The 19,906-nt window shown below is 38.2% G+C and overlaps 1 protein-coding gene across 1 annotated transcript; it reads left to right on the top strand.

The window, feature by feature from the left end:
* Positions 1–4,179: 4,179 nt before the first annotated feature.
* On the top strand, positions 4,180–10,338 carry SLC7A13 (solute carrier family 7 member 13). The gene is made up of 4 exons (XM_010196028.2): positions 4,180–4,903; positions 7,182–7,313; positions 8,966–9,330; positions 10,069–10,338. The coding sequence occupies exons 1-4, from the start codon at positions 4,180–4,182 to the stop codon at positions 10,336–10,338; spliced, it is 1,491 nt and encodes a 496-aa protein (XP_010194330.1).
* The last annotated feature ends 9,568 nt before the right edge of the window (positions 10,339–19,906 follow it).

The following is a 19,906-nucleotide window of genomic DNA, read 5'->3' as shown; positions in this document are numbered from 1 at the left end:
CGCGCCGTGCCGCGCTTTACGGCTGCGACGCAACGCCCTCTCGGCAGCCCCGGCGCTCGCCCCGCCGCCGGCAGGCGCAGGCGCGGCCGAGGCTGCTGCCCTGCGCGGGGCGGGAGGAGCGGCGGCACCCGGCCGCTGCCGGGAGCTGGTGCTGCTCTGGGCTGCCAGTGTGGCCGGACCCTCCCCGCGGTCGGGGAGCGCACAGCCAGGCGGCCGGGTTTGCGAACTGGGCTCCTCAGGGACATGTTTGGGAGCGTTGAGGTTTTTTAGGGCTGATATATTACGAAGAGGTGACTCTGTCGGTGGCACCGAGCTTGCCACGGCCTCAGGCAGATCTGGCCCCGAGGCCCTCTTCGGGGAGGAGCCACTCTGTCGAAGGAGCGTTTTCTAAAGCACCGAAGCGCTGGCAGCACTTCGATCGTTAGTTTAGTACTCGCCCGTGGCTCCGCCTGCTCAGGGTCTGCGTGCTGAACCGCCGGGCTCCCACCCCGGCATCTGCGCGTGGTGGGACACACCGCCCGCCCCGATCCTGAAGAGCAGGAAAATCACAGGGTTGTGTGGAGCTCCTGGAGGTTCCTGCTGGCCACAAGCCTCCGGGTGACTGCAGTTAGTGACAAGGCACTAGCTGTTACAGTACAACTAGGAATTTGAAGAGAAATCGTAGCTAAAGGTGAATCTTGGTTTTAATTTCAATAATATTAGGATTGGTCCTAATCGACTTCCTTCTTAGACTGGGCATTGTACATGTACTATCAGCAGTATCTTGTTACAATATTGCCATTTCTTCATGAATGGCTCTATTTTTCAGGTCACTGCAGCATCACTGTAAGTTTACAGTGCAACATTGGGTATTTGATGTAGAAAATGCAAGCCCATCCCAGTATGAGGAAGAGTAGAGTCATCTGACTCTCAAAAAATAGCAGGGGATTTGTTTTGATTGGGCAGTTCATACAACCATTGCTGAGACTGGGTATCTTAACAGAGGAAGCCTAACAGAGTCTAGACACTTGGTTTTTAAATGTCTAAATTGGTATGGGAGAGTGTTATTGTTGGGTGTGCTTGCCAACCACGTGCTGCTAATACCTGTTACTGCAAAAAATCCATCACACTTTACAAAGAATGCAATTCACGCAAACACACATTGCTATTTTAGCAAAGAAAAATACTGCAGAGAAATGAACTCAATGGCTGGTATGAACAGCTGCATAGGACAGAAGTGCAAACGTTGTAGCATGTCACAAAACAGCAACTTTCCCCCTCTATTTTGGTTTGTCATTAACTGAGTATTATGTGGGGGTCTGTTTCTTCATAAGTAGTAAAGGTAGAGTGATATTTCTGCCAGGGAAACAAATAGATCCTTAAGACTTTTAGTAAAAGGTGGTGTATAATAAGTTTGTCAAAGTACCAGGAAAAAAAAAATATTGCCAAAGCAATAGATAGTCACGTGCTTTTATGTGCTGCCTCATTTTGTAAATAAAAGTTTGTGAACGTGCTTTTATGTGCTGGCTCATTTTGTAAATAAAAGTTTGTGAACACATAATGGGATCTGGTGTGGCAAACAGTAAACCAGCTACTATCTAGTGGGCCTGGAAATCCCTGAATAGCTGTTGAGCTACTTTCATAAGGCACGACAAAACTATTTTGAGATGTCATATTCCCAAAAAAAGATGAGCTAAAGAAGAGGAGGATTATAAATAATTTTTTTTGGTCATATTAAGTACAGTGTGTTTCTTGACATATGCCAAGGAAGAGTAACTGTAACTGTTTTTTACTTGAACTTCTCCTCAGGTTTTTCCTTTGCTCCTCTACTGCTTTATCCTTGATGAATGTCAGCAGCAGGAGGTTTCTTCAGAGACAACACACAAGGGTAGTTATTGAAACTTTGCAAGACAAATTCAGTTCTAATTTTTGCTACATTTTATCCTCTTATAGGATTTGGGATAATGCAGAGATAAGTCAGTACCATGCTTGGAACACCATGTGGTTAATTGAAAAGGAATTAAATACATGTTTTAAAATCTGACATTGTTCAAACACATGGGTGTGTTTCTAGTCCTTCTAATTAGTGAATGGATCATAGGAAAAAGCTAGTGAATACACATGTAAAATTTGTGACAAGATTGAAATTGAGACTGCTTATCCAAGTACTTTGAAATTCGGTTAATTACAATTAGGAGATAATATATATCCATGTTACGCAACACTTCTTTATTGGTTTCTCTCTTAAATCTAGAGAAACTACAGTGACTGAAGGTATCAAGCATGATAACCATTAGGTAATGGATAGTGAAAAGCTTGACATTGAGTGTTAAAAGAATTTTGAAAGAAGAATTAAAGGGAAAATCCTAAATGCCAGGAGAACTAGAAATGGTCAGATGAAGTTTTAGCTTCAATCATAGCTGTTCTCTAGCACTCTATTGACCTTATTTTACTAGCTGGCAGTCAAAATAAATTATGTTCCCTGTTGACTATAAAAATAGCAATACTATGGCATTTTATTTTGATGATGATGTAACCTTTCATTCTACTCCACATTATCAGGGGAATCTTGGGCTTGACTTACAAAGGCATCTAGGTTATTTTAATCATTTATCTGTGCCCTGTATTCAGTGTCTGAGTGTCTGGATAATGTCATCAAAGTGCATATGACTAGGCATTGAATACAGAGTTGCATGTGAGGCAGAAGCCATGGACATATGAGACCTTGAGATAAGCATGTAACCAGAGGGAGAAGTTGGATATCTTACAGAAAACCTGAGAAGTGAATATTTATAATGTGCTTCAGAAGACTCATATAATATGCCATTACATATTGAAAAGAGAGCACTTTGGCTGAAAACTACCTGTTGTTGTGTAACCAGCTGTGTTTTACTGAGTTCAGCCCTGGTAATGCTTGTGTTAATGTACTGTTTCCAGAATGTCAGTTTTTGTTGGATTTGTAGGAATGTTGTCATTATCTGCTCTTACCTTCTCCTACTCTGGCAACAACACACCAAAATGGAAAATATGCTTTGCATAAATCTCTAAAGCATTAAACTGAAAGTCTAGAAACATTTATCTGAGGTAGGCAGAAAGCACACACAAGAAAGTAATAATCTCAGTGGGATTTTCTGAAATCACTCAGCTTTGTTAGAAGCAAAAAATGCTTATTAATCTGCTACTTGGGAAATTTTGGAAAAGCCTTTATTATACTAGAAAGTAACATGCTTCAAGATGAACAGTGAAATAAAATCAATTGCATCTGTACTTTAAGCTGCCATTTAGTGTGATAGTCCTTTATTTTAAAACAGTGATCCAAATCCAGCTGTACATGGCTGAATACCCAAAATGAGTTGGTAGATTGCTGGGTGTCAAAAAATATACATGCATTCACAGAGAAGGGGAGTCAGAAACAGGAAAAAACAGCAAATTATGTATTTTTAACCATTTAAAATGTTTGTCACATTTAACTTCCATTTGAGGGCTACCGGTGAATAAACATTTGAATTATTAGCAATTACTCATAATACATGGTCAATGCATACTTCAGTTTAAATACGTATGGCAATTTATGCAGTGTATAAATGCAACTTAAAATGCATGCAATGGAAAAATAGTACCAGGCTGTTCAAGTAATGCCCATGTCACTGTCAATAACACAAGGAGAGCGGCTTTCCTTTTTCATGCTGCCATACCCTGCCCCATCCTGCAGATCCATAGGTCCTAGTGGTTAGCAGTTTGACTCAATGATCTTAAAGGTCTCTTCCAACCAAAAAAAAAATCTATGAATTTTATGATGCAGAAGTCATATTTATTCACCTCTCACAGTTATCTCAGAAGGCATATGGAAATTAAAAATGAAATCTGTTGATGAAGATTAGCTAAGAAACAAGCACTTACTGTGCATTCTTTGTTATGCTGTTTTCTTTAAAAATAACTCCAGACAATAATATCTGAAGTACATATTAAACCAACATGTACATGGTTTGCCAGTTTTTCTTGAGGTATTTGGTTAATGATCTTCACAGAGAAGACATCAAAACCCAAAGTATGCTCTCTTTTCTGAATGATTAAGCCAGGTTTCCTGTAACATTTCACTAGCAAGTAAGGCTTGACAGTCTGCTAACAACAAAGTGAAAGGGAAACACATGTAATCCTGCCTCTGAAGTCATCTAATCTACTGTGAAAAAAGAGAAAAAAATGGGAAAAGGAAAAAGCAATGACTATAAAGATGTGAAAAGAAAAGAAAAGGCCAAGACGCAACTGAAAAGAAATATAGGTTATTTTGACGGAGTAAGTTTTATCATAGGAACGATCATCGGGGCAGGGATCTTTGTGTCTCCCACGGGAGTGTTAAAGCATTCCTTACTCAATATTGGCATTGCATTAATGATCTGGATTGCATCTGGGCTGGTTTCTCTGATGGGTTCCCTCTGCTATGCGGAGCTGGGAACTGCTCTACCCTTCTCTGGAGGAGAATACAGCCATATTAAAAGAGGCCTTGGATCCTTACCTGCCTTCATGTTCATCTGGACATCAACGTTTACCAAGCCAGCATCAAACGCTGCTCGAGCCTTGCTGTTTGCTGAATATGCCACCCAGCCCTTCTATGGCATTTGCCCTGCACCAGAAGTCATGAAGAAATGCTTGGCCTTGGCTGTTCTCTGGTCCCTGGGGATTCTGAATGGCCGCAGTGTCAAGATGGCTGCATGGGTGCAGACAGTTTTCACTCTGCTGAAGATGTTGGCCTTGTCTGTAATTGCTGTCGGTGGCATAGTTCTCCTCGTTGGCGGGAGAAAGGAGAATTTGGCCAGGTTTGAGGATATGTTCAACTCAGAAATCCCCAACGCGTCACAGGTTGCTGAAGCATTCTTCCAAGGACTGTACGCATATGGTGGCTGGTGGTCCCTCAATTATATGGCAGGTATCTCACTCCTCTTGTTTAGATTTTGTTCTGCAATTGCCATTCTTACATTCCTCAGCTCGTCTCGGTAGAACTTGTCTCTCTTTCAAGGCCATAGGGCCTCTCACACTGTACGCAAGTCTTGTGTTTGTTGGGGCTGGCAGAAGAGACGTTCTTCGTCTCTAGGGAAGTTTCTTACTTTCTTGTGCAGTCTCCAGAATCAGACCGGCACTTCCAGAAGGGTACAAGAGAAATCAAAATAGTTCCTTTAAAATGTTATACATAAAGAGATTTTTTTTCATACCTTAAAATGTTGTCTTTCTCAGTGTCAGTGGATTTTTAGAAAAGTATTAAGATATTTATGCCAAACTATGTGCACAGTAAGGACAAAATAAAAAAAGATAATTGATTAATTTGTATTTAAATATCAGTACCTTATCTGAGGTTATGCAGCTGGTTTGTACATGAACAAATTCCTTTTGAATTGTGTTAAAATACAGTAATTTTATGGAGTATATAGATTGGTAAGTAGTCACTTGCTTGGGAAAATAGTTTTGTACAGAAGATGAACAAGAGTTTGAGGAAAGTGGTATAAATCTTTTCATCTAACTTTTGCTCAATTTTAAGCATTCAAAACCTTTTTGAATATCCATTTACTTATACTGTTCTGTATCTGATGACACGCTTGGCAGTAACAAATAGTTTTTCATGAAAACTGCAGAGATAACATTCCTAACATTAGTTATACACATCATAAGTTAAATTAATAGCCTTCTACAATATTATCAGATTTATAAAATTGAGTTGTAAGCAAGTGGGTGTTGTTATTATGTCTTGAACCCTATTTGTCCGTCGACCTCCATCACATGTAAAACGTTAAACTGAATGTGTGAAATGCATAACCCAAAGTTCAGTGGTGAGAACAATGTGAAAACAGTGAAACAGTGTTAAAGTTTAAGAGTTTAAAAACATGACTGTTATTATTACAATCCATCTATTCCAGCATTAACAATGTGCTGCAACAAAAAAGGTGATATACATCAGCGGAGTATAATTTTGAAATCTTGAGATTTCCGTAAGGGCAATCACTTAGCTTGGTAAGGCAGAGAAAATACTGAATTATCAGTAAAATTAATATTAATTTCTTTTCTGATCAGTTTTCAGTAATAATATCAGACATTAGGTAGTGCAGCTGTTTGGACAGATGCAGCCTATGCAGTAGTCCCCCTTCTGAACTGAATTTCCCATTCTTCAACAGCATTCCTGTGAGCTTCAGCTAAAGCATCAGGTGCCAGCTGGATGATGGGGTTGTAACAAGCAACAAAACAAATGGAAAGATAAATGTAAATTGGCAGTTTTGGTGATTGTCCTCTTCTGGGCTCAAAATCACCAAGTATATTTCTTACATTTGAAATAAATCCCAAATTCTCTGTTAGTCTGTCTCTGAATTCTGCTGTTGTGCTCACTCGGTCCCTCTGGCTCTGCACTACAGCTGGAGCTGGGGCAGCCTCTAAGCTGTTTTTCTGGGTAGGAAATATAAATTTTATTTGGGAAAGGAATTTTGGTCTCCTAGGAACAGTTTAAGTAGGATGCACATTTGACTTTTCTCTGACCTTGTGAGTTACTGGTTGGGAATACTGAGGGAGTTTTCTGTAAATGCTGAGGAAAGCTGGGGACCAAGAGAGAAGGGATGACAGAGTGAAAGAGACAAAGGCAATGCTTTTTGCCCAAGATGAGGATGAATTATTACAATACTGGAAACCAGCTCCGTCTTTTTCTGGGAGTATCACGTGGTCACTCAGAAAGTTTCAGATCAGGACTCATGAGGTGATGTAAGAATCAATAAACTGACTTTAGAGTCTCACATTTAAGCTAGTGATTTAAAAGTAAGGCTGCTTGGGAATTTCTTAACAAATCAGTTTTCTAATGTAAGTCAAATAGGTAGTTTTTGAACTAGTTATCAATAGATAGTTTTATAATGTAAGTCAACTCAAACCAAATCAAATCAAAGTTATCAATCCATTTGTCATTTTTATCAGTCCACAGACCTCGAACCATCACTCCTTCCAAGATAGTTGAAAAAATAAACAAATAAGAAAAAAAGTTATTTAGGCTTCTTTGACAATAAACTATTTGAAAATTATTGTAGAACCTCACAAGCAACGTAGCTTAGCAACCATGATCAGGGTCTAAGTCTTTGGCATCAGTCTTGTCAAGCTCTGTGCAAATTCACTACTGAAACACACTTACAGAAGCGATGCTGCTTGCTTTACTAGTCTTTTTAAATTGTATTTTTCAGAAGAGATGAAAAACCCTAGCAGAAATATCCCCTTAACTGTGATGACTGCTGTTCCTGCAGTAATTGTTTTTTATTTACTGGTGAACATCTCATATCTGACTGTCCTCACACCTAAGGAAATTGTCTCTTCAGGTATGGATTTGATTTTTTTAATTAAAAAGGTGCGGTACATTAGCATGGCATCTGATGTCAGTTAACAGGGTTACTTCTGCTCAGCTAACTTCATGGTCAAGAAGTTTGGGTATCATTCGAAGATATAACAGAGAATTTTTGTTTAATTTTACTTCATGACACAAGTTGGACTGTGTTGAAAATATTAGTTTATACCTGCACTGTCTAAAAAAACATCAGCAGTGTGCTAAAACCTGGAAAATCAAGTTAAGATCAGTTCTTTGTTGAGTATAGAGAAAGTCTTTGCTTTCCTGTAGTTTTAATCCTCTCTCCTTCCTTCCCTACCTCATGGTGTCTGAAGCTGAAATCATTACTGTGTAGGAGGTGGACAAGTCTACTGTAATAAGTTATACAGAAAAGACTCTGGACGCAAAACTTTAGCCTTTCTGGGTGTGTGAATGTGGATTATTAATGATAAATATTATGATTGCTTGGAAAAGCCTATACGAAATGTATGTAAATCCTCTTTTAGATACTGTAGCAATAAATTGTCCATGAAAAAGTCCAAGAGGAGCTGTACTTGATTTTCAAAACACCATCTTTTAATTACCACTCTGACGAGACTGAGCTGTCAGGCCTTTCGTCCAGGAGTGGCAAAAAATATACCTCATTTGGATGGATCAATTATTTTTTTTCCTGTGAAAGCAGCTCAATAACATAAATGGGAGTGGTGTAGCTGTCACTCAACAACCTCATATTATCACTCAGCCATTGTCAGACTGTCAGCTGTGAGAGATGCATACATTTTCAGATCCATCTTGCAATGAAAGAGGCAGTGAATACCGGAGTATCTGTGAATAGCAGCTGCTCAGCTGGCATGACCAGCTCTAAACATACCAGGGGAACTGTGCTTATCTGTGTCAGATGAGGACATGTCCTTAAAATGATAGCTCTTATTTAAAACATTGCTATGCATTGCTGCAGTTTTTGTTAATTCACCACATTTTTTGAGGGGGTTGCTTTTCCCATCTCTGGTAATTTCCTATGCTGTGCGGGTCTGCAAGACCTATATTCTCATGGCAGTTGGCTATAGACCCAATAAATATCAGTCCTCACACAGTGTGGACTATAGCGAATTTCCAAGGAATATTAAATAGCTCTTGTTTAGTAATAAGCTTTCACATTTTCTGGTTCCACTTAAAGCAAAACCTCATTAATAACATGTTCACTGACCCATCTCTGCATGTACATGCGCTCACGTTGGTGGTCTCCTCAGAACAGTAGATCATGTCACCACTGTGGTTGCTCTGGGGCCTAATATGTTCATTTTCTTTCCGTGCATGGCTGTGCCCATGCATGTAGGATTGTGATTCATGGTGGTGAGGTGCTGCTTGCTCCCCCTGGGTAGTCCCTTACTGTGATATAGGACTCCACAGGCTTACCCAACTTCCACTGGCAGGCTGCACTCCTTTTTACTGTCATCTCTTGTCCTCCCCAGACATTTTTAGCTTTTGAATTAAAAACCCTGAGGATTAGATTAGTCACATTTGACTACTGAAACAAAACCCCAGGCATTGCTGGTAAATAATAGGTATTTCTCATATTTTAAGTTTTGTTTCTGTTGAGTCTGTCAGAAATTCAGAACATGGTACCTATGCTTTGCTCTCTTGCAGTTGCTGTGGCAGTCACTTGGGCTGATCGAGTGATCCCCTCGGTTGCCTGGATCATTCCTCTCTCTGTTGCTGTCTCAATATTTGGTGCCCTCAACAGCAGCATGTTCACACTAGGTCGATTGAGCTACTCTGGAAGTCAGTCAGGACATTTACCCATTTTAATATCTATGCTTAACGTCCACTCCTGCACTCCAGCACCAGCCATGATTTTTTCAACCACCATCGCATCCATTTTTGTCATCCCCTCTGACCTTATTACGTTAACAAATTACTTTGGATTTTCTGCCTGGCTTATGATTGGATTGACTTGTGCAAGCCTGATTGTACTTCGATACCGGGAACCCCATCTGCATCGACCATATAAAGTAAATGGAAATAATTCACAATATTTTTTTACAGATTGTATTGAGTCCTGGGTAGCATGCAAAAGTTATGGAACAAGTGCAAGTCAAAAGCAGATAGCCACTATAAAAAGGCAAATAATCACAATATTTAGAGCCTTATTCAAAAACTTTGTTTCACTGTAGAAGGAAGAGAAACAGTCTATGCCTCAGAGAGCTTGCACTTGAAAATAAGAGATGGATATATATAGAATGGGGGAGACGTGCAAACAACTTGAAACCATACTAGCGTGGAGCAGTAACCACGGCAGCGTGGGATCCAGGCTGGCCATTCATGGTTAATTAAACATTGATCTTCACTCATATTTCCTGAGACAACCACGGACATTAAGGATAGGTTTAATTTCTTCCCAATTTAGCTGTCAAGAGTGCTGGGTTAGAAGTGTATGCTTATTGTAAAAGGCTTCTTCTTGGCACCCAACCATGAGTTTCTTTTAGGTGCCCATATGTGGTCAACTACTTTTCAGACATTGGTTAGCTATCCCTGTTGACGACAGAAGGAGCCTGAACAAGAATTTTAGAAAAGATACCTATCTTGTAGACAGTTTGAGGTTAGATGAATCTTGTCCTGGATGAGATTGCAGCAGTGTGAAAAATGATACTCTAATCCAGAAAAGAACACATTATTACTCTTATGAATAAGGCATAAATTCATAGATGTTCAGTTTATTTCCTAAATCTATTTTTGTCTTTCTCTTGCAGGTGTTCCTACCAGTTCCGTTTGTGATGGTGGCAATGTGTTTCTTCTTAGTTTTAGCTCCCATAGTCTGGTCTCCAAACCTCCAATATGTTTATTCTTTCCTGTTTATGCTGGGAAGTCTTATTGTTTATCTGCCTTTCATACATTTTAAATTGCGTTTTGCATTTCTTGATAAAATTACTTGCCACTTACAGCTTCTGTTGGAAGTCTGTCCTGCTGATGGCAAATGTGATGCTGAGGGCAAATGTGATGCTGAGGGCAAATGTGAATAACAGCAAATATTTAATCCCAGTACAACTAACAGCCAACAGGATTTTGCTTAACTGAGATTGTAGACAGTACAAGATAGATGTTAGGTGTGATGTATAGTTGTGCGTGCATGTGTGTATATGCAGATCCATACATAGCTGAACATACACATATTGCATACATATATACATGTATATACGTATATACACTTGTATATAGATATACATGCAGGTATGAATGCATATGTATAGATGTAGTGAGTTTATATATTTTTCTGTGTCAGTGAGTACACATATATATAGAAACTTAATAAGTGCTAAGGATATCTCTTAAAGTGGTAAAATCTGTAAAACGCCTTCTCTTGCTCTTAAAGATACAGTTCAAGTTGCATATATTCTTGTAACAATAGAAATAAAACTAAACTACAGCATAAATAATTACCTATATTTTCATATAATAAATGAGTAAATGCATACTTAACAGCAACAGTACATAAATATACTTTTAGTCTCCAAACTAAATTGTCTGGATTATTCTTACCTCATAGTGGCTTATTTATTAGAACTTCTCGCTTTAAAGCTTTATATTTCTGTTTGTCTGTTACTTTTTTTTGGTCTGAATTTATTTTTTAATAAAAACCTTCAAAGAATGTAATAAAATTGGCTGAGACATTTTTTGATCCCATGAAAACGGCGCATTGTGCACCTTAGCTATTTTAGCTTAACACATTCAAATTCAGGATGAAATCTTACAAAGCATCAAATAAAGAAATAAGAGGTATTTGGTCACAGCAGTAAAGCTAAAGATATGTTGATTGTTTTGCTAAATTAGCATTAATATAACTTTATCATCTTAGCATTAGTATTACCTTAATATAGCATTAATGTTACCTCATTTTCTGGTTTCTTTTTGGTGTTATTGAAAAATAGGAGGTTTTTTGGGTCCCCTTCCCTCCATTTTAATTTTGTTTACAAAGGCAAGACAAAGAAATTATATTTTATTTTGATAATTGTGCCATATTATGTTCTCTGGGTATTTAACCTTAAAAACAAAGAACCGGTACACAAGGAACATACCAGACTTATGTGACTGACTTATGAACATATATTGTAATGGGTGTCAGGTGATTTTTCGAATCTATTAAAGCACAGCCGTGCAACCAGTAGAAGGCTCCAGACTGATATCTCGCTTGAACAAAGAGATTTGGTGAAATAAAGTTTGACAGAGATTTTTATTATAACACAGTAGAATGAAAAAAATTCTTACTAGATGATTCGATTCTCTGATGTATTAAAAATTCAATGGTTAGAATTACAGATAAAGACTTTATACATAGCTACCCAAAGCATAGAATCATAGAATCATAGAATGGTAGGGGTTGGAAGGGACCTTTAGAGATCATCTAGTCCAGCCCTCTGCAGAAGCAGGTTCACCTAGATCAGGTCGCATAGGAACATGTCCAGGCGGGTCTTGAAGACCTCCAAGCAAAGAGACTCCACAACCCCTCTGGGCAGCCTGTGCCACTGCCCCCTCACCCTCACAGTGAAATAGTTTTTTCTTATATTGAAGTGGAACTTTTTGTGTTCCAGCTTCATCCCATTACCCCTTGTCCTGTTGCTAGCTACTGTAGAAAAAAGTGATGTTCCAACCTCCTGACACCCACCCTTTAGATATTTATAAATGTTAATAAGATCTCCCCTCAGTTTCCTCTTCTCCAGCCTAAACAGCCCCAGTTCCTGCAGCCTTTCCTCATAAGAAAGATGTTCCATAGCCCTGATCATCTTGGTGACCCTGCGCTGGACTCTCTCCAGAAATTCTCTGTCCCTCTTGAGCTGAGGAGCCCAGAACTTGACACAGGACTCCAAATGAGGCCTCACCAGGGCAGAGTAGAGGGGGAGAAGAACCTCCCTTGACCTGCTGGCCACGCTCTTCTTGATGCATCCCAGGATGCCATTGGCCTTCTTAGCCATGAGAGCACGTTGCTGACTCATGTTTAGCTTATTATCAATAAGCTAAATAAACATTTATTAATATTATATAAACTTACTATATAAACAGACATATACCTCACACTTTCAGTGGTTATTGTCAAAGGATCAGCAAAGTCCAGAACAGGTAGCACATATTAGAATTAAAACTGCCCTTAAAAACTTAATCTGTCTCTTTGAAGGCATCTTTCAATGGCTTTGGATTATTAGATCATAGACTATTCTTTCAATATACTGTTATCTCATTTACTGTGTAGAGGGGGTGGTGCTCAGATAATTCACTATTTTTTCTTCCCATTTCAGTGTGGGACCTTGGACTTTATCACTATCTGCTCAAATGCTGTTCTTGATAGATATTAATTTCTTACAGATTTTTCTATAGGATTCCTCATGACTGTATCTGAGTACTAATTTGTCTTTACTCTCATGAGCTGGATCAGTGACATCATCTTTGAGATGTGGTAGGTAACAGATTACAAAATAAATGCATTTGATGCTGTTCCGTTGAGATCCTTCAGCTCAATGGAGAGACACTGATGGAGATTCAGGTTCAACTATGGATGATTCTTTTTCTTAGGAAGCAAGGTAAAGAGCTGGGGAATTGTTGAACGTACACCTTGTATGGATATTCAGCCACTACATACAGATTTCAGTTCTTCCTCATCTTTTATATTAAAACAAAGGAAGTATAGACAAAAGTTTGGAAGCCTAAGCTGATGTATCTTGGACCTGATTTTTCAGTAATGAATAAGTTCAGAGTTCCTATAGGCTCCTGGAATTAAGTTCCAGGAATAGTAAAAAAGGAAAGAAGAAAAAATTATCTCAGTCTTTGGTTTAGATGAATAGCAGGCATTGTATAGCTTGACTTCTGACTAACTGTGGGTAGCTGCAATTCCTTTAAGATATACAGTCTATGGAATGTTAAATTACAACCATGAGAGTTTACAGTTCCATCAAATCAAACCGTGAGGGCTTAAGATGAGGTATAGAAAATGAGGAAAACAGATTAAAGATAATTTTAAAAAAAATCTTAGTTTAAAATATTCCAGTGTGATCTTGAAATGTTACTGGGGAAAAGAATTTTGAATTCTTCAAGACAATATTAGAATTCCTTCATCCAGCAAACTTTCTTGCAAGTGCCACTTCATTCATTACATTGAATTCCATTCCCACAGCAAATAAGGGATTGGCTACCTCACATTCAGTGTCTTTTTCAACATAAATTGTGGACTTATTCCCATATCTGAGTGAGACTGAGGTCTTCTGAAAAAGAATGTTCTCATTAAATGACTGGCTGTTTGGAACAGGATGCACACAGCTGAGCTGAATTAACAACATAAAAGCAATCTCATATATGGTATTGTCTATCTCCTGAATATGAGTCACTTGATGTTTTCTTAATGCAGCCTTTCTTCTGCCTGAGTCTTTTAGAATGCTAAATCACAGAGGAGCAAATAAGGTATTCAATTTATATAGATTTCTTATTGTAGCTCGATCACACCATATTTCCAAGCACCAAACATAAAGGAACAGAATTCAAATTTATAACTCTTATTAGCTACTCTGGCCAAGAGCAATTGAATATTTTAACATTATAGCTTATTTTCAGTGAAACTAGTTGGTCTCAGCTGCTTTCCTCCTTTAACATATCTCAGAAAATGCTATATATAAGTGTGACTGTTTTAGTACTAGACTATATCAGACATTTATTTAATTTTTTAATTTATTTTTTCACGTTCGACTTCCTTTTTTAAAGCTCATGCATACTTGCATGTTTCAGAAGTTCAACCTTACATCAAATAAACTTGAAATGTGGATGTTTGTTTTTCAATATTGTATTGGCCCAGTTTGGCATGTAATGACTCAGGCTGTTTTTGTAGGCTCCTAACATGATTTTTATATGTATGTCTGCATTAGTTTTCTTTTTTTCCATTGTCTCCTAAAAAAGACAATGTAAAAAGCCAAATGTTATTCAGTCTTACATTACAAATATTTCTAATTATGTCATGCTAACTTCACGTGTGCTGCTTTACAAAAGCAAAACCTAACAATTTTACAGACGAAATGGAAAAAAAATCATCAATCAATTGATTTACTTCCCTTTTCATAGTTACTATTAACTTTGATTCCAATAAAAAGCAGAAACGATTGTGTTTTAACAACTTTAAATGTGAAAGGGTAGTTACTTGTTACCTTCCCTTCTAGATAGCAGTCAGAAATTATTCTTGTCATTGCCCTCTATGACATTCCAAGTGATGGGGGATCCTATGCGTTCCCAGTTCTTACTGAATTGATTCGAAGGGGTAAGAGCTGTATGTGCTTCAAGAACCTTGAAGCTGTTTCCATTCTACTTTGGAACAGGAAATTAAATATTTTTAAATTACCAGGTTGGGATAACCTGTATCTGACAGGTTTCAAGACACTGTGGAGGAGCTTGACTCTTAATGTGGATTTTCCGTAACTCTTGCAACACAGAAGTTTCGGGAGAACAAAAGAAAGTGAACCTGCCAATATTTTAAAAGAATAAGAGAGATGACCCAAGCAATTATAGGCTTGTCAATGTGACATACATCCCTGGAAAAATAATGGAACAGCTAATACAAAACTGAATTAATAAAGAATTGTCACATAATTAATGCAAATTCATTTGTGTTTAAGGAAAATAATCCTATCAAACCAGCTTCACATTATATTGTCTGTAATTTTAGTTTATTAAAGGATAATAATGCTCAAGCTTTTTTACTTGAAACTAGATGAGAAAAGTCTTATGAACTATCTGGAAGATGAAAAAATTAATGACAAACATTAAATACTTTAGAAACTGGAAAATGAGATCTCAGTTTAACTGCTGGAAAGGAGTCTCCAAAGCAGCCCCACAGAGATCAGACCTTGAATCTACCCCCTTCGACATGGCTGTCAGCAGTCTGAAAACATGCTGAAAATGTTTATACATGACTAAAATGGTAAATAGTGAAAAAAACAAGATGACAAAGCATATCATAGACAAAAAAAAAATAAAAATCAGGATTGTATGATCACAACAATGAAACAATGTACTCTGCAAAAATTATGATCATATGTTTAATAGCCAAAACCACTGTCTCCTTTCTGATGGCAGCATATTGTGACAGTAGTTATGAGAATTGCTCTACAGTCCTCATGAAAGGTCAACTGAGAAGTGAGATCCTTCTTCCCTGTGTTGTGTTGTTAGTGATGCTTAGACCTCCTCTGAATAACTGGCTCCAGTTCTCTGTCCACAATTTCTCCCTGAATCCTTTCCAAAGACAGACAGTTAATTACCCAAACCCAACCATGAATGATAGCTGGAACCTGGATATTTTAGCTTAGCCAAATGGATTTTTCTTTTTTACTTTGATGTACAGCAAAATATTGCTAATCACTATCTGCTAAATTTTTAATTTAGCAGACAAAGATACTGCAAGGTGATGGATCTGAAAGTTGAAGCAATTCAGACTAAATCGGAAGTACATATATACATTGTTTTGCTAAGGTCAATACGGTCATTCGGATCTCATTAAAAATCAAAATAATATCTTAAGGAAGCATGAGAATAACTTTTATTTCTCCCATTTCTTCTTAATCCCATTTTTCAACAAGTAAATTGCAGCCTTTGACATACTTTCCAGCAGAAATTTCTGTCAAAGCTATTCCTAGCATTGTTTAAAAGTTTCACTTATATAGCACATTTTGACAGCTCTTTTTTTTTTCAAAAATTGTGTTTCACTTTGTGGTCTTGAGCTCATTCTAAGAGGTTATGGCATTATTTTGAATTGACTTTCAAAAGCTGCTGAGAATAAACATGACATCTGCCAAAACATGTCAGTTCGGGTCGATCATGTGTATTTCAGCCTTTGTAAAAGATGCCTTTCTCATCTGCAGTTTAACCTCATTGCAGACCGAGGTTGGACTAGTTTGGCAGAACTGCTGCAGCAACTGCATGTGAAATACTCAAAAAGTCACCCAAACGTGAAAACATGCAGGACACTGAATTCTGGTCTTCAGATTTGTCTCCAGCATAAGAAGTTTAAAAATTGCCACCAGAAATGTCTGCTATCTTACATTTGCTGGTTGATTAAGACTTACTGTCTTTTAATCCATTTAGTAGTGGTGGTTCTGTCTAATTTACATTTTTGGAATTTAATTATAAAGTAAGACCAAGACAAATACCTTAAAAAGTTATAACCTTATTGTGTTGTCCTTAGTACATTTAACTGAGGTGATCCTACACATAGTCCATAAAAACTTTCCCAGTGCAATAGAGAAGTACATGCTTGCAATAATGTGACTGTATATTTCAGACAAAAACTCTGCCTCTTCTTAGTTCTTTTATTGTCATCCAGATATTTCATATGGAGATTTTTAACCTTCTTTTTAATCAAGATAATGCCTATTTTTTCAGTTGGAGGAAACACTAAATATTTTCTGGAGCTGAAATCTGCTGACACATTCCCTGCTTAATACTAACTTTAGCCTTACAGCCTTTTAAAAACTGCACAATTGGAAGAATCGATATTTATGACACCGTCCCTATAAGCATAATTAATCAATGAGATTTTATATATAATCAATATCAACATTAACTCATAGAGACAAGTCTTTTCCTTAAGAAAGAAAAAAAAAAAGAAGAACCTGAAGATCAACTTTCTAATTGATCTTTTAGTCTCACAAATCCTCATTTCCTGAAATGCTTGGCAACCTGTGGTTCTTAACTATTCTAAATCAGACTTGATCTCCAAGTAGTCTAGATAGTAATCTAAAAAACCCATGTATATTGCCTTTGCAACTGAATTTATTTTATATAGGTGTAAAGGACAAATTTATTACTTCTCCAGCCTCTTCATACCTTTTCCACCATTTCATTTGAAGGTTGTGTGGGTACTTGCATCTTCCTTTTCTCGGACTTGGTGTGAAGGCCAGGCAGCCTATGTCTGCATTGACAGGTGGAGGTGTCAGGAACTAGCAGCCACCACAGCTGCAGTGTCTGACCCCATTCTCTGAACATTTATTGAAAGAAGCATCATTTCCCTGGTTGTGATCTAATACCAGCTGAGGTTGTCAAACAGGTTAACAAATGAAAGGGTAATTTCTTTGGAGTCAGAAGGCTTTTCTGCCTCAGACCCAAGCTAGGATAAGGTGAATTTTGTGTAAACTAACAGTACAAAACAGAGAATGGTGATCTGGCAGAGGAACAGACAGAAATAAACCTGCAGATAACCGAAGAGTGATGCTGATCAGTGGGCAGCTGGCTGTGAGCTGATCTGAAGTGTGTAAAAAATGAGAAACTGGGAGATGAGCAGGAAAGCAGCATTTATCTTTTTCTGCTGCATTTCAGTATAGCTTAAGGAAACTGACTCAAATAAAAAGTACTGATTTGAGTTTGCGAATCCAACTTTAAATTAAAGTAGGAGGCTATCTGGAGTGAAATCCCTGTGAAACCAGTGGATAGGCTCCTGCTAACACAGCAGGGTTTTATTTCATTCTTGTCTTGAATCATATATAGGATGGAAGGGTCTTGTTTGAACTTTCATTCCACATAAATGTTAATGCATTTAAAGAGCTCCCTGCCTACATTCCTGAAGAGCCACTGAGGGTGTCTTTCTTGTTTCTAAAACCTTTTCATTACATTTACTAAAATGCATCTCTTAGAACATTTTCATGTATTAAAAAGGAGAATTTGTCTATTTATATTGTAGCAATACAAATGACATTGTTTAAAATTAATCTATTGCAATGGTCTCTTTTGACACTAGAATTTATCTTGAAAATTTTCCTTAGTCTATTTTTTTGAGACTTTTCAGTTTTTTTCCTCTTACTGTACTTGCATGTAACATCTCTTCTTTCCCATTCCATTTCTCACTATGAACCCACAGTAATTGCTTCAGTATTTAGTACTCCACCGTTCTTGCACATCCTCATGCAATCAGTAGCTGCTGTAATGAGTGCTTTTCTCAATGAATAATGGGTATTTTCAGCCATTCTCATGTGTTTCCAAAATAAGAGCACTGCATGACTAAGTGGGATTCTCAGAAGGACAAACTGAAAGCATGTGACACAAACACATTGATTGACACAGCTAAAAGGAAGGTATGAGCCTTTTTTTCCCCCCATGGCCCCTCTTATTGTCTCAACAGCCTGAGTTAGAGCAGCAGCCTTAACTGAACTGTCCTTTCAGAATTTTGTTTCCCTTTAGTCCCTGAAGCACCGATTGCAGGCATATTGCACCACTTCATTGCTGGAAGTCACAGAATCATAGAATCATAGGATGGTAGGGGTTGGAAGGGACCTTTAGAGATCATCTAGTCCAACCCTCTGCAGAAGCAGGTTCACCTAGATCAGGTCGCACAGGAACATGTCCAGGCGGGTCTTGAACACATCCAGGGAAGGAGACTTCACAATCCCTCTGGGCAGCCTGTGCCACTGCTCCATCACCCTCATGGTGAAATGGTTCTTATGTTCAAGTGGAACTTTTTATATTCCAGCTTCATCCCATTACCCCTTGTCCTGTTACTATCTACTATAGAAAAAAAAAAAAAGGGATGTCCCAACCTCCTAACACCCACCTTTTAGATATTTATAAATGTTAATAAGATCTCCCTTCAATCTCCCCTTCTCCAGACTAGACAGCCCCAGTTCCCGCAGTCAGTGGCAAATCTGCTGCTAAGGGAGCTGCCACTTCTACTGGCATATAGGAAAGCTCTGATTAAAAAACTGAGTTCACTGGTTTGGCATCATCCGCTCCCAGTCTCTTCATACAGGGTATTTTGAAGGAGAGAATGGACCAGAAAGCTTCACTGTGGCTCTGATGGCTCTGTACATGGTCCTGGGTCAGTCCTAAGGCTGTTTCCCTTGCAATGCCTGATGCTGGAGCTCTGAGTTTATGGTGTCTTGGCCTCCAGCCTGTGTCTGCTTTTCTATTCTGTGATTTCTGTTCCAGAAACACTTGTAGCACATTTGCTAAGGCTTTCCTAGTGTTTGTTCCCATCTCCATAACCAGTGTCACCCCTGAAGATGTGATGCTGTCTCATAAAAGTGGACAGGTTTCATCTGTGTACCTGGCATCTGATGCCTATTACAAAAAAGGGTTTTTTAAGGGTTCAGGATCCCTTCAAGGACTATGGATGAGCTGACTGGCCTCTCCACATTTCTGTCACATCTCCACATTTCTGTCACATCTATTTGACAAGAGATAAAGCAGGGAGTCACTCTTTTTTCTTTCAGTGTGTGTAAAGACAGAGATGTGTTTCCACCTCCTTAATTGAATCATTGTCTGCCAACGTATGCCAGCATGGGCTTTCACATCATCTCACTGTTATATGAGATAACATAGAATAAAGTTTAAACTAGTGAAAATTGTGTTGAGGGCTGTTTCAGCCTCAATGACCTGAGAAATGGTAAAATTTATCATTTAGATGCACCATTTTGCAATAAATTTCCTCCATATTGCAGAAGTATGAAAACATAATATGTCAGTGAAGTTTTTCTTTCCAGTGCCATGTACTTGTAGAAGTATTTTCCTTTATCTGAAAGAAGTCCATGAGCCCAAGTTCACAATAGAATAGCACCATATGTTTTCATTTTCATT

This window comes from Colius striatus, chromosome 4 (genome assembly GCF_028858725.1).
Source record: "Colius striatus isolate bColStr4 chromosome 4, bColStr4.1.hap1, whole genome shotgun sequence".
Lineage (NCBI taxonomy): Eukaryota > Metazoa > Chordata > Aves > Coliiformes > Coliidae > Colius > Colius striatus.
Note: the sequence above shows the minus strand (reverse complement) of the source record. Positions and strands in the feature narration are given on the sequence as shown.